Source organism: Manacus candei, unplaced genomic scaffold, assembly GCF_025592945.1.
Source record: "Manacus candei isolate 608988 ecotype Guabito, Panama unplaced genomic scaffold, ASM2559294v1 h1tg000044l, whole genome shotgun sequence".
Classification (NCBI taxonomy): domain Eukaryota; kingdom Metazoa; phylum Chordata; class Aves; order Passeriformes; family Pipridae; genus Manacus; species Manacus candei.
This window is the reverse complement of record NW_026138092.1, coordinates 2,705,348-2,721,404: the sequence shown is the minus strand read 5'-3', so window position 1 is coordinate 2,721,404 and position 16,057 is coordinate 2,705,348. Positions and strand designations below refer to the sequence as shown.

Below are 16,057 nucleotides of genomic sequence, written 5' to 3'. Positions count from 1 at the left end.
CACACCTTCCAAAACGAAATTGCTACGAAAAGATAAACGACACACAAAACTTGCACTGACTTCAGCAAAAGCTCCATAACCGAAAAAGGTGGTTGAACAAAAACATTTAAAGGCATAAACATCTTGAGTATGCATTTCAGAAAACCTTCATCCTCACAATAATTATATTTGAGTTTAGAAATGCTTCTGTGAAAGCCAACCATCAATTACATCTAACTGATAAAGGCACAAATATATTTCTGAATATAGATGCAGCAATGCTTCTATAACCTTCCTGAAGTCACCAGTGGGGATTAATTCTTCATATTTACCAAAGGGAGGCATGCAAGATTAAACAAACTTTGGTAAGTAGCTATGTTAAAGGCTTCATAAAGAAGAAAGAATTTACATTTTGATCAGAAAAAAAACCCATCAGTCTTGTTTCTAATTTTCAGCTCGCAAATTAATGCAGAATAAGGATCTTCAAATATCAAAGGTGCCTTACATACATTAAGTTCACAGAGACATCCTGTGAAACCTACAAATTAGCTAAACACCTTATTATTTATTTTACTCATGTATTTTGTCTACATATCCAGCACACCCTGCAACACCTGGAAGACACACGCAGCACTAATAAACTGTTTTCACTGGACTCCATTCTATATAAAGATCTCAGTAAAAGATTTATTGTAGCATTTAGCCAGGACAGTATGCCTCTTAAGTAACAAAGTTGTTATGTAGATATTCAAGGCAATACCAGTGCATTTTGGACATAATGCTGCTTTGCACAATCCCACCACACTCACCACAAAAGTCTCAGATATTTCACAGATGCAGAGCTTCTTTATTTCAAGTAATCTCATAATGGACATAATGCAGTATCATAAATAGTAACTGGTCTGTATTTTTGTTAAAAATGCTACAAGTACTATGAAAAGCAGCCTAAGGCTTTCTCCAGACTCCTTGGTGAGTGTGGAAAGCTGAGTTCATGTTTCAATCATCAGAGAAACTCAAACCTTACAACCAAACCACAACCCTACTGGACACACCACTAGGCAGAGGCTCCAGAGGAAATGTTGCTGTCCATTGACCTCCTGGTAACAGTGCTGGTTTATGTGAGTCCTTGTACATCCCAGCAACACAGAGTATTTAACACAATAGATTTATCACACAGGACTAAGAAGGATGCTCTCCACATGGGTGCTCCTCTTTCTTAATCTTAAATCCCCCAAGTGATTTTCACAAACAGATCCATCGCTCACAGAATCTAAATTACATCACGGGTCAGCTCTTACATGGTTGCATTCTTATGACAAAACCACAGGTCCTAACTAGCTCCAGGCAAATGCAACTTCAGTTATTCCAGATTATGAGTGACAAAACCTCTGAGCTTCAGGTCATACTTCCCAGCAGAAATTCTGTGCTGAGCCTAACACAAAATGTACAGGCTTTTGTTGCTCATTCTCTTTGGACAACAGAACCCTACATTAAAAAGGTTTCCCAGAAAGGAAACCTGCCTTTTCCTCATAGAGGGTAGATTCCATCTCCCCATTCCTCCCTCCTGCTCTATTACAGTTTCTCTTTTATACCTTGTCTATTTTGTCTAAACCTGTAAGCACATGGCATTGAGCTGCTTGTGCAGGGAGACTTCAGCTCACTTTTACCTCTACATGAAGCACACAAGCACACACACACTGAGCTCTTTTTTAATGATTCCCAACTCTCCTGTTGGCAGAATATCACACAGTTCCTAAAGGAAAGACAGGGCAGATCCAATCTTTGTTATCCTCCCTGTGAAGTGAAAATGAACTGGACTCATCAGCATCATGCTTCCCATAGAAAAGCCCCTTGTCAATGCACACACGAACCCTCTGAAGCTTCATTTCCACCAAAATGCTATCAACTTTCCCCAGCTCTGCTCCAACTAAGGGCACAAACATGAAAACTAGGTCTCTGAAGTAAACTGTAAAAGGGAAGTATTTGTTTTAATCCCGCTACTTGAAGCATAAATTTATGCTGCAGTGATACCATTAAGTCTCTCTGTCAAGTTCCTGAGAGGATACATGTCCCAAAACAACTGCATCAGCACTGAAAGGGGGACACTGATACTGCACCCAACTATTTCTAACTTGTCCCACAACAATTTACCACCATAACATGTTGATATGAGTCTTGGGTGAAAATGTGCAATGGCAGTGAGAAGACTCCAACACTAAAAATCTATCAGTGTGAGAAAAGAAGGACTGCAAAGCAATTATACCACAGTAGAGGAACACTAATAACTGAGGTCTTCTGACAAAGAAAGAAAAGGTAAACATTGGCTAAGTGAAACACATTGGATCCTGTATTAATTTTTTCAAAGTTTTTTAAAATAAGATTCTATTCTAACAGAGCTAAACAATTCCCCCAACATGGGAACTTTGTTATCTTGAATTTTCTTAACAACAATTTCAGCTACTTTATGACAAATGACATCTCATTTAGAAATTTATTTGAATCTTATTTTAAAAGTTCAAATGTGTGACATTTCAATTTAGTCTTTACTTTTTGAGAATTGTAATCAAACCTAAAGCCAGTCATTTGCACAGTTTTATGCTATCCCTTAGCAACACAGATGGAGCAGGTGGGGAGTAGGTGGAGTAGATTGTGAAAAAAGATGTCTCATTCTTTGCAGGAATGCAATATCCAAACCTTAGCTGGATGTGAAGAGAAGCTGTTTCAAGAGTGGTTAGAGAAAAGTAAAGAGAAGCAGTGTAACAAATACACAGTACTTCTAAAAGAGCAGACATTTGACATATAAAAAGATGAAACAACTAAACATCAGTTAATTTTTAAGCTAGTTTGCCAAAAACTTAAGTTATCCTGAGCTTGGAAAGCATTAATTTAAATTAAAATAAATAAATCAGACTTGGATAAGCAGTAGGTCTTTATTGTTAAACCAGCTGACACTAACAGTGCATTCCAGTGCCAAAGTATCCCCTACAAGTGTTGGCAAAAAAATAGGCTTATATCCTTACCCTGGACTAACCATATGTCATTTTGAAACTCTCAGATGAAGCCCTGGAAAGCATCAACTCAAAATCAAGTGGTCATGTTTGCTGAAACACATGCAGGTCATGGCTCAGGACACGATCGCAGCATGGCCTGGGCTGGAAAGGACCTTAAAGATCATCTGGTTCTGCTCCCCTGCCATGAGTGGGGACACCTCCCACCCCACACTGGGTCACTCAGAGCCCCATCCAACCTGGCCTTGAACAAATCATCACAAATCAGGATATATTTGGGTCCATTCTCTTTTACTCCCAGAACAACAGTCAGCAGAATGGTGTGTGATAAGATGACTTACCCGATGTAAGGAATTTACTTCTCCTATTTGGCATATAAGCAAAAACAAACACACAATTTGGTATCTTCTCCAAAGAGCTCAGAAGGTAAACTGCTTGGTCAGCTAACAAATTTCTACACTCTTCAACTACCAGATTAACATTCTGCTGGCTCAACCAGCTACACCACTTCCCAGATGGTGTCTTACACTGTAGATAGTGCTGTTCCCTTTTATGACCTTTTTTAATTAACACAAATTCATTTTCTGCTCTACAGTGCTATTTGAATGAACAGGCTAGAAGAAGATACTGAATCAATAAAGAATTTGCACACTCTTCTTTATCAAGATTTATTGTGAAGTTATCTGTATCCCATAATCAGAAGGTATTAAATTATAGGGCAGAATTTCATTCCCGTGGAAGTAAAAGAACCTTGAATCTTAGCTGCTGAATCAATTCTGTATCAACATAAAATCTGTCAAGTGTGGGCTGTTCAGAGAGAATTCTACCACACGTGTAGCAGCCAGGCTAACACTGTCCTCTGCAGACAGAGAGTGGCATCAAAATTCTGAGCAGCTGCTCCTTTTACAGAAATGAATCAAAGGCAGGGTGTTGTATAAGTGCTGGCTCTTGGATTCCTGACACAGCACATCAGGATTTACAGCTACAAGGTACCAAAGTATAATGCACAACTACAGGAAACTAACACTGCAACAGGTATAAAGGGTTAATAGGGTAAAGAAAATAAGGTTACTTTTTATGTCATCTCACTGCTACAGAGGCACTGCCATAAATTTTGTCACAGGTTTTCTGGTTGGTTTCTTATTTTCCTTCTGCCTCATACCTGAGATCTATAATAACATTTAATATAATGAAGTCCAAACTCTGATGGATTTGGACATATCTTGCTCTGGAATCTAAGCAGATATACAGACAAATTAGTCTCTGCAGGCATTTGTGATCGCACAGTTAGAACTGTAACTGTTAAATCACCTTTGCAAAACAACACCAATGCCTGCCTTTCCACAACTGGAAAATGTCTGCTATCCACTTAAGGTGGCTTTAGAAGCCTCCTACTATCATTTTTCACACACAAATACTGCATTCTATTGAAATTAATATTTAATGAATACTTTACTAATATTTCAATGAAAAAACAAAATCTGGCTAATTCTAGTTAATTTTTTCTGTAGTCAGCAAGCCACTGTCAATCCTTGAAGTGTTACACAACTACACTTAACAATGGCAAAAAAAAACCATTCCCCAAAGAGAAACAGCAGGAGCACGGAAAGCATTTGGAGAACCCTACAGACAAAATAGATTAAGTTTTGAAACTGTTAAAGTCATTAGCATATTCATGAATGTTGAGTATTCTACTTACCAGGTCATTCATATTTGTCTGACTGGCTGGATGAATTTCTTCCAAGAACTCCAGTACATAGAAGGTGTATCTGTCCATAAGATGAACACCAATCCCAAGGTCAGGTTGATGCTTAAAAACAACACACAACAGTTATTGGGCATTTGCAGGAGAGAACTGTGTGTTCAGGAGGGAACAGAATGTAACAGCACGTTAGAAAAGTTAGGAATAATTTTTTTGTTCTTAGGCAAATTAAGCAAAGAAAATTACTACCTGTGAAGCAACATACTGCTGATAAGCTGAATAATACAGTTTATGTATAATTCTGGTAATATCTGTGTTTTCAACAAAGGTGGGAACCCTTCTTCTTAATGGTCCAGCACAGGTTTGTGGCCTGCCCTGACCTGCTTAGGACTTTGAGAACAGGGTTGGGACAGCCATTGTGTCCAGGGGTCCAGGTAATCTTGACTTGCTGGCTTTGGTCTGGCTGAGATCTCTCCTATTGCTCCTTCTGTAATTCAGCTGGGATATAATTACAGCAGGTGAAAGGCAGTGTTTTGTTTTGGTTTCTATCACAGGTAGTAAATCCTAAATTGAATATTCATCACACACATCCCTCAGCAGTCTTCCCATAAGATTTCTTCTTACTCTAGAAAGTGCTTAAGCTGGCCAGCAAGCACAGAAATCCATCATTAGCCTGGTTCTTTGGGCCAGCACACAAAAGCTGGCAGGAAAAGTACACTTACAAGTTTTGTCAAAATGACACTGTGTAACTAAATACCTTAGAGTTCAGCAAATTGCAGGGGAAATTTTTATTTAAAGGTCAAGAGGAACTGTGCTTTTAACTCAAGCTTTCTGAAAATTGTCTTCAGGATCACATAAATGTACTTACTGATAAAGAATCTTCTCCTACTTGGCTGCTAGCCAAGGCCATTATGTTAGGGGAATAAAACCGTTCATACATGGATGCTCCTTGACAAGTATCAATAATAAACAACAACTCATTGTACCTGAAAGAAATAAAACAGCCTCCTTAGCCATTTCTACTTACACAACATATACATACTTTGCTTTTTAATTACCAGGACAGCTGCCAGGAACCCAAGGAACAGGAGAATTCCCAGTGACTGGTTTTAAGATGTGAGTTTAGTCAAAGCAATTCGTTTGAGCACCTCTAACTGCAGGAAGCTGAAAGCAAAAAACAACTCTTCTTTCTGAATGCAAACTTTGATGCGATTTTACGAACAGACAGTATCACTGCTGCAGGTAAGCAAGGCCTACCAGTAAGCCTTTGGGTATGTACAGGAAATACAGTATTTAATGTCTAAATAATGCTCATTTCTTACCTCCTTTTCTGCCACATTTGTTCGAAGGCATCGGCAAGTTCTACATTTGTGATTTCTTCAGAATCTTGAAATTTTAGGAAACCATTTCCCCCATGGCCTGACAGAAAAATCAGAAGTTAGGCAAGAGTGTAGGTTAAAGGAAGATATCAGCCTGGGGGACCATTTTTCTGAAATAAGGCAAACACAGTTCTCTTTCTCCACAGACAGTCCAGCAGAATAAACTGATACAGTAAGAACACCACCCATACACCACTTCAAATGGAACCTACACTGGTTTAGTAATGCCTTACAGACATTTTCCCTTAATTGTATGACATGCTAAAAACAAAACAAACCTCTTTTTGTTGATCCTTTTGTTCATTTGGACTAGTGATGCTTTCAACAAACCCACCTGACTGAACAACAAACACCAATAAATTGCACACAGAAACCTGTAATTACCTGTCATATATATCAGAATATTGCTTCTGTCATCAGAAAGGAGACGTTTAGACCGTGGGGTGCTTGGGGGGATTCTCCCCGTTAACACTCGCAAGAAGTTTTCAACAGTAACCTGTGAATAGAAGCACAAAGTCATTCTCTAAAGGTAAGAATATTGATCAGCTATAGGCTGGGTTACAGAAATTAAGTAACAGAACACTAAAATATGCAGCATATCTAAACAGACATAATATTGCATGGTATAAACTGCATAAGCAGATATTTTCTGTTTAAGGTTTCACTGCAGGTTCACAATCAGGTGGTGCCTTTCACTTTATTCCATTGACATCAAACTGCTGCTTTATTATATCCAATAAGTCTCCCACCATTATCATTTCTAAATGGGTTCTCATTGATCTGAAAACCTGTCAGCACACAGGGTCATTCTGCCAAAGTGGCTCACGGACTCACAAAATGCTCCAACATTAGAGTATGTTACCATGGAAAAATAAGTTTGAATTCCCTCTGCGACTCACAAAAGGAAAAACAGTTGTGTTACATAAGTCTGAGTGATCAGTACACCCCACCTGGATGGTGACTAAAACAAAGCCTCCAAAACACCACTTCATGTACACACATACAGCTCAAATGCCAGCAACAAATCCAAAATCAGAAACAAAACATGTTTCTCTATTTCATGAGTGTATCTGTATTGCAGTGTTGTGCCTTCACTTCTTCCCATAAAGTTTCAGAGGAAAAAAACATCTACTATATGCTGAAATATGCTCCTATAAAGCTTTAGTAATGATTACACAGCACAATTAAACCAAAAAATTGATGTCTAATTTAAGACCAACTGATAAAGACACTGTCTGTTTGAAGGAATACTACACAAAAGGTGTCAGAATGAAGATTTTTCTATAGTAATTACTTTATGGTAATGATTAGGTTATAGCTTTTGTTTTATTTTAAAAGTATATGCTTAAGACTAGGAATTTAAGTAGGTCTCCCGAATAAACACTTCACCTGCACTCCAAATTTTCATGGTGGTTTTTAGTGTTTACAAGATGAGACATCAAACAGTCATTTCCAAAGAAGAGAAATTTCAGTAATGTGATTCTATTCCTAACACACACAAGGAGTTCCATACATACTTTCAGCTGTGGATTTAAAATAGCCAGCACACTTAACATGTTTCTAGCACAATAAACTTCAAATAAAATAAACTTCAAATACAAATCCAAAGATCAATGGGGGGAGGGATGTGTATTTTAAACCTATCAGTTGATAATAAAAGCCCAGCCCAAAATCAGTAATATGAATAGAAAGACACTTCCTCAGATTTCACAGATGCTGCATAAATCTTTGAACCAACACTAAAAAGTAAAGGTACAATGTTTGAATTAAAGCACAGTTACCTCATAGCTCCTGTAATCCACTTCCACATCATCTCCATAGACATTTAGCTCCATGTTTTTATGACTGAACACAGTGGCTGGTTTGGGATTTCTGGGATTACAGGCCATGTCATCTGCCAGCATCAGTACAATGTGACTATGGAAAAATAAGACAAAAACATTTCAGCCACTCTACTTTCACATAACAGTCAAACAGAAATTATAACAATGCTGTTTGATGGTTACAGCAATAGCTTATAACATTAACAAGGTTCCTGGAACTGCAAGTGAAACTTTGCTTGGTTATACCCTGTTTCCTTATGCACATCCTCACTATAATGAAGATATCACACATGGATGTTATTTATCTACAGGATTAAGTCAGGCCAAAGATGAGCAGGAGAGTATTTGACATTGGAAACTTTAGGATACAGGCTTGCCAGGACCTAGGCTGACAGAACTCTTAATAAAAAAAGCTGGAGATTTTTATAGGGCACTAAAGCATTTCATGCAGCACCAGAGAAGAAATAACAGCACGTGTGCACCTTCTCAGGCAGATCAATTAAAAATGCTGCGATAATTTTTAATTAAATTGAGGAGCTCCTGAACATTTCTGAAAGCATTATACTACATCTGATACTCTACAATTACCTGTACTAATGGAATTTTCCTGAAGAACACAAGTGGGTTGACATCAGACAATTTGTTGTCTTTATAGTACAAAATAAAAAAAACAACCTACCATTTCATAGTACCAAGAGAAAAACAACCCCAGCATATTATGTGTGTAACAAAGCTGTTCCAGCTTGCATGCACCCAAAAGATCTGTATTTCACCTGGCAGGGTCAGATTTGGGTCAAAATATGAAATATGAAATAACAAGTCCCCTCCTGGACTGGGATTCTGGTATTCTCCCAAACAATGCTTACAAAAGCAAAGCTTTATCCTCCAGAGAATGCTGTTTAATTCAGACTCTCGGGGACACAATTCTAAATTAAACTGTGTCCTGCTCCTTGAACACCATTCCTGTGCTTGTCATCGTTCACCTGTAGGTCAGCTTGAGCACTTTAAGAGTAAAATTATTCTTTTGAAGTGCTGATATGTTCCACAGTGCACCAAAAAAAAATAAAAGAAAAAATGAGAAAGAAACGCTGTCCAAATTAACATAAGTCCTCAAAAATAAAGTAAACTTTTTCAGTGGACATAAAATACTGGCATAAATATGAAGCTGTGATGACAGAAGCCAGAGGAGGACAAATCATCTTCCTAATGTTTTGTTGTTGAAGGACAAACGTATTTAAATCACCAAATTGACACAGTTTCATTCAAAATAAGCCTATGGCACAAACCCCTCCAAAAACAACCAACCCCAAGAATCAGGATAAATGTTTATTTTTAAGATGTGATTATGAGATTTCTTGAGAATTTTGTTTTGTGGGGGGTTTGTTGGTTTGTTTGTTTTGTCTTGTCAATATTTTGAAGGAAGTCTTGCAGCAAAGAAGGAAAAACAGATAAAGCGAGTTTGTCTAAGGAAGAAACATGTTCAAATCCATGTAAAAATTGCTGCAAATAGTAAAAAATAGGTCTTCTCCTATGTCTTATTTTAAACATGAGCCTAAAGCATTGCTGGCTTTCTAAGATTAATTTCCAGAACCTTGGATATGGGTAAGAAATGGTTCAGGCTACTGAAAAACAGAACTCTCCAGCCATGCTGCAGTTTTTGCAGCACTTCAGAAACTGCCACCTATTGTGACCTTAACAGTGCAGACAGATGGATGCAAAGCAGATGAAAGCTCTCAGGTAAGGGCAGAACCAGTGAAAGAATTTCTAAGACAGTGCCTCGGGCACCTGTGCTTCAAAGGCTGCACAGGAGAGAAGACAGATGCTTGTGAGTGAGATGTGCAAAACCAAAAGCCACATTTCTGTGCTTTCAGCCCACAGCAGTGTTTTCCTTTCGATTTACAGCCCCCAAAGGCTTTTAAAAATTAGGTTTCGAATTCCCCTCTTTCAAAAAAACTAGAAAGTCACTCTTTTTATTCTTTCTTAAATAAACAGAGAAAACAGATGATACTGTCACTGCATTCAGAGTTGAGAGGAAGCTAACTGGGGACTCCAGATAATACAGTTTTGGAGTTGGGGAAAAAAAGAAATGCCATCCAAATTTAATCCAGCAGAATATACATTTTGCAACGACAAAGCAGGACACCCTTCTTTAGGCAGACATGCTGGAGGAACTACCAGCCCTCTACACTAACATTAAAAACCAGGACCATCAGGATTCCCACAGGAGCCTACAGGCACATATAATCAATGGAGTACATATATATTCAGTGGAATATATTCAGCCTATTATTCAATGGATGTCGGTGCCTAAAACTCACTTCCACAGCTCTGAGTAAACTGCAGTGCAAAACAGCTGGATGGAACAGTGCCAAGAGGTTCCTTCCAACGGGAACACAACTAAAAGATGCTTCAGAACAGTTTGTTCAGCTTCCTGCTCCTGTTGTGAAAGAAGGGGTGCCATTTTAACCACTGTGCTATCACGAGAGAAGCACATACATTGACAAAGTTACTTGTTTCTGTAAAACAAATCATGCAAAACAGATTTTTTCAAGGCAATTTTCACTATGCAGAAGTTGCTCTGGTCAAAGCCTTTAGTTTAAGGACTCAGTGTGGCTTCAGATGTGGAAGGCTGATACCTTTGTACAGTCAGAGTTATCAACATCTCCACGCTGAAAGGAAATTAAAGTACAGCAAGAGCCATATCTTGGAGTAGCACTGTCATTGCTGAGTGCATTTATCAATTTTCCCATTATGCTTTCACCAATTTACCAAGTGCTACATTTTAGGGGCCAGATCTAATTAGCCTGTTCCAAGTGGGAGCTTTACTACATTAACTTTTTGCTTTTCCTTTTGAACAACATTGCTGCGCTTTTCAACACAACTGATGTGACTGCATTTTTCCTTTTTGCTTTCATCTAGTTAAACTGGGAAGATAAATGCATTTCTATCCTGCTGCAGACAGTATGGCACATTTGCAAGGAATTGGATTCACCAAGGTCCCCTCACCTATCAGGAATGCCCAGTCTCTTGACACTTCTGTATACTGAGAGAGTGTTTGCCACATGACGATAATTAAACCAGAATCGAGACGTACACACCTTGAAAAGGAAGAAAAAAGCATATTAAATAATGTAAAAGATACAAATTGGCCTGGCACGTTGCATCTGAAGACCACAATTACAGGAATAGTAAAAATAGTAACAAATCAGGAAGAACAGGGTAACACCATGAAAACTCAAGACATAAGATATATAAATCTTTGGTGTGCCAAAGCAAAGAAATACTGAAAATAAAAGTTTAAAAAAAAAGTTATTAGCATACTGGCTCATGAAAAAATTGTCATAAACCCTAACTAAGTATAGAAAGTGGAACTTTAGGGAATAATTCAGCAATAGTAAGTGGATAAGCTAAATTTTTTCATTTGCTTTCTCCTTAGCAAACGGAATTAAAAATCAAAGGAAGAGGCCTCATCTCAATAGCAAACCCATTCTGAGAGCATTCTTGCACAAAGACATAAATGAATTCATGCAGAAGACACACACTGGGGAAAATACACTGAGGACATTTGCATTTAAGGAGTGAAATGTAATAAAGTAAGAGCTAAGTGAGTTCTAACCAAAACCTGAGCACAAATTCTCAGAAACCTCGAGGGAGTTGAGTTTCTACTGTTCTAACAGGCAAAGGGTCAGGACTCAGCCATTCCTGGATTTAAAAACTCCCTAAATCAGACATTGTTCTGATTCAGAGATTTCAAAAACTTCTACAAGAAGAGGTGACTTTAAAACCACAAAAACAGAGATGCAGGAACAAGAACTTGGACAGTTTTTTAACTGTGCAGTTTTAAATGTGGAGCTTTAAGTTACACTACGTAGCATCTTTTCCTCTAGTCTTTTCATAAAAAGAACTGAGTAGTAGTTTGAGTAATTATAAAAATTCAGCCTGAAAGGATCCCCTGGTGTCTTGATCATCCTGCCAATTAGGAACTCCAAAAAAGCCCACAGGAATCAGTCTGTGAGAACATTTGCCTTTCAGCAAAATTTAAAGCTCTGAAAACTAACTGTGTCCAATTTAGCTGAGACATTTCAAGGTACTATTATCTGCACCTTACCCCCACCACCTCTCTTACAACATGGTGGAAAATGTGTCCAAGCCTTAAATGAAGCTATTCACACTGCAGCATATTAATTCAAACTACAGGTGAGGTGGGAATTACAGCATTATCCCAGGTTTGAAGTGCCTGATAGCAGCAAACCTCTCCCTATTTTACTGCTTAAAAAATTAGTAGGAATTGTTATAAAGCTTAATGATGAACCACTGAAAAAATACGACCAGCAGGAAATCTGTCCTGGACAGAAAATACAGCTCCTAGGGCTTAATTTTCCACCTTGTGTGTTTTTATAGGTGCTAATAGAAGTACCTATTTGTCAATAGTATTAAAGTAGAATTTGATGTTTTAATAGTTTCAAGTTTGTACATTGTAGAATATAGAAATTATTACTTCTAATTCAATTAGTTCCTGTTAACTTTCCTTTTATATTGCTCAATTTTAGTATCTGGAAAACAAACAGCTGCTACTGAGTAATTACAATAGTGTTCTGAAACAAATTAGTCATTAGGACCTGAACTGTGATTAAGAACCAATTGTGCAGCATGATTCAAAGCTAATAAAAGATACATGGCAAAGAAAAAAAAAAAGAATTAGGATAAGAACAGTTGATCTAAACATTTTGTTGCCTAAACTGATTTCATTCTAAGCCTGTTATCACAAGTGAACAGATTGAGTAAGAACAAAAATGACAAATAAATTGTACCTTTCTGGTAAAAGAGACAACATTTCCCTGGTATCAGAATTATACTTTTTTTCCATATGCAATATGTTAATTTAACTACTTTAATGCTGTCAGAACTTTTGTTTTATGAACTATGCCATGCAGCTAGACACATTGAGTGCTTGAAATCCAGTCTTACTGAAAAGATAATTTCATTATAGTGTAAAAAATTTGCAGGCACAATTTCAAATTGATCCATTTCCAAGTCTTTATCTTTCCATTCCTTTCAAGTGAGCAGAACTCTTCAATGACTGTTGCAATTATGGTTCTTCATAAAAAATTGGCGACTTTGTTGGAAGAAAACAACGTGGACTACGCTTACCAAGACCGCCCAGTTGTTTGTGTGTCCACTTCTAAAGAACTGTTCTGCTTGATCCTGAAAGACAGAGAAAATTTTACATTTTTTTCAGCAATAAGAAAGAAATGACCACTCATATTTTTGTTGTTTCCACAAAAGTGCTGAATGCAGATGCTTACCACACGTTAATACTGAATAAATTTTAGAAAAGCTACAAGAGAGAGGGGGGTTTTATGCTATTTTGTACATTTGACCTCAATTATTTGCTCCAAATCCTTCCCTGAAACTTGCTGTGTAACAAAGAAGAAAAAACTGTTAGTCATTTGCAGGTTAGATAAAACGAAAAGCCAACACATCTCTATTCTAAAGGACACTCCAAGAACAAAATAATGTGATTTATTGATCTATAGTTTCCTCCTTAATGAGAAAAGGGGCTTGGATTCATTTCTATTTTCAAAAGCAGGTAAGTGAATCTGCAATTTAAACCCATTTTAAATCCAGGGTGGTTACATTTATCTTCCAAAATCAGGAGCAATGACAGCAACCTTCTGTATAATCTGTGTTCTCCATAGTTCCCACTGTGCTTTGCAGCTGAGAGGGCCCTTTTTCCTTAATGGAGAGCATAAAACAGGACACAGAAAAGAGGATAAGACTTCCCAGAGGTAAGGGAATGAGTCTGTCACAGGGCAAGAATCCAGACCTGCTGATTCTTAAATCAGACCCCGTTAACTCTGAGGGCTACTGAGATGATGCCCATGCTCTCACACAAAACACATAGCAACAAAAAAGTGTTAAAATACATGTAAAGTATACTGTACATCAAGCAGCAAACAACCCGCAGTTCCATCAGTCACCCTAAGACTCTAAAAACACATCTGTTGTTTCGGGGAGGGTGTTGGTCTTATCGGTAATTAACTTCAAGTATAACAGCTCGTTAACAAAGCGGAACTCAAAGGCGAACAACACTCCAGAAGCAGCGTGGGCACGGTGCATTAAGCAGTTTGAACGAGTCAGACAAGACAGCGCCTGCCGAGCCCCGCAGGGCTCCGTGGGCCGGGAGGGGCGGTTCGGCACTGCCCGGGTCCGGCACTGCCCGGGCCCGGGCAGTGCCGGACCCGGGCAGTGCCGAACCGCCTCTCCCGGCCCACGGAGCCCTGCAGTGCTCGGGCAGTGCTGTACTGGGCAGTGCCGCATCGCCAGTCCCGGTACATGGACCCGGGCAGCGCCGCTCCGCCTCTCCCGGCACACCGAGCCCCGCCCGTCCCGCCCGCCGGGCGGGGCCGGGGTAGGGCCGGCCCGCCCTCCTCCCGCCCGCGGGAGGCATCGCATCGCCCGCTCCGCCGCTCGGGAAACCGACGGGGCGCTCCCAGCGCACCCCGAGCGCCTCGGAACACCCGTGTCCCCGCGGCAGCCCCGTACCTGGACGCCGCCGGGCAGCGCTGCCCCACAGCAGCTCAGGAGCAGCACAGCGGCGGCGGCGGTGCGGGCCCGGGAGGCGGCGGGCAGGGCGGCCGCCATCTCAGCCCGCCTCCTGCGCGGCCCGGCCGGAAGGGGGGCGGCGGCCTGTGCGCAAGTTCCGCGGGCGGGGAGGGCGGCCGGGCCGGGGCTGTGCCCTGCCCCGTGCCCGGTGCCCTGCCCCGTACCCGGAGCCCTGCCCCGTGCCCCGCTCTGTCCCCTGCCCCGTCCCCTGCCCGCTCCCGGCCGGCCCGCCCGCGCTCGGAGGAGCGGTGCCCCTGCCCTGAACGCTCAGTCCCGCCCCGCAGCTCCCTCGGGCGCCCCTGCCCCTGCGGTCAGTCCGGCCGTGCAGGGCAGTGGCAGCAGCCGCAGCGGGTCCCGCCGTTGCCGTGAGCACACGACTCCACCGTGGCTGTACCGCCGGTGGGGGCGAACAGTGGCCGCGCTTCTCGCCCGTGGCCGGGCGGCTCCGGGGGGTGTCACCGCTTCTCTCAGCTCCTCTCAGAAATTCCCCGAAGTGCCTGGGCTTTGTTGAGGTCACCAAGGGGGCAGAACCTTGGTGGCCTCGGGCCTTGGTGGCCGCAGGGTAGAGCTGCCTTGGAGTGAAGGGGACAGGCGGGGAGAGGGACCGGGGACCGCCTTTGGCAGGGGAGAGAGTGGGGTCTAAAAGTTGACTTTTCTTTTGTCAGGAAGCGTTGCTATAGCCTTGCCTGCAGTGCATCTGTCCCTCAGAGCTGACGAATCATCAGATTTTTATTTCCATCTATTGAACCGCTTGATATGATTCTTTTATTTCCACTGACTCAACTTGTCACCACTTTGTTCAATTGCCTGACGCCTTCCATTAGTGAAGATTCCGAACCTACCCTGAACCATGGAAGCTATTTCCTGCTCTGTGTACTTGTCAGCAGTAATGACTTTCTGAGACAGGAGCATATTTCCATGTATTGATGTTGGATTTTCAATAGCATCGTGTTTGCTGTTTGAAAGCATCGCTGGTTTCCTCGATAAAAATAACCACCTGTAATTAGATTGCCTTTTTCTGCCTAAAGCTAATGAACCTACTCCCTTTCAAATACCATAACCACCAGCTCCCATTGTGCCTGAACACATCTCCTATGTGAGCCTTTTATGAACCCACTGAGAAGTGCTATTGGCGTCAGTGTCTCTTGGTGCCTGCTAAAAGCTGTTTATCTTCTTGCAACAGAAAACTAAATGAATTTAAGACCAGGGCCAAACCTCAGCTTTTTTCTTCCCCTTTCAAATGTTTCCACTGAGGTCTCATTCTCAGACGTGCTCAAGATGCGTCAGTAATTCCAAAGGATAGGCAGATATCTTTCCAAGCCTGTGCTCACACAGTTTCATAAACTGGAGAGTTATTTCACGGGCTTTGATTTGGGTATCACCTCATTACCTTTCAGCTCCCATGTGGAGTTGGTGAGAAAACCTGTGACAGAAGGTCTGAGCCTTTGACTGAATTCCTTTCAGTTAAGCTTACTTGTTCTTTGCATTTATTACAAATATTAGTCCTTTGGTAACATGCATTTTGGTCAATTGCTTTTCCCATAGAAATAACGTCAGCAC

General features: G+C 40.7%; 1 protein-coding gene across 1 annotated transcript in view; it reads right to left on the bottom strand.

Annotated features, from left to right (window-relative positions):
- PIGK (phosphatidylinositol glycan anchor biosynthesis class K) overlaps positions 1-14,588 on the bottom strand; it is a 62,056-nt gene extending 47,468 nt beyond the window's left edge. The window contains exons 1-8 of the mRNA XM_051796085.1: positions 14,438-14,588; positions 13,043-13,096; positions 10,898-10,989; positions 7,850-7,985; positions 6,453-6,564; positions 6,012-6,108; positions 5,558-5,675; positions 4,687-4,797 (exon numbers count right to left, since the gene is read on the bottom strand). Of these exons, the coding sequence (XP_051652045.1) occupies positions 4,687-4,797; positions 5,558-5,675; positions 6,012-6,108; positions 6,453-6,564; positions 7,850-7,985; positions 10,898-10,989; positions 13,043-13,096; positions 14,438-14,536 (819 nt within the window). The 5' untranslated portion in view covers positions 14,537-14,588. The remainder of the gene's footprint in view (positions 1-4,686; positions 4,798-5,557; positions 5,676-6,011; positions 6,109-6,452; positions 6,565-7,849; positions 7,986-10,897; positions 10,990-13,042; positions 13,097-14,437) is intronic.
- Between the last annotated feature and the right edge of the window lie 1,469 nt (positions 14,589-16,057).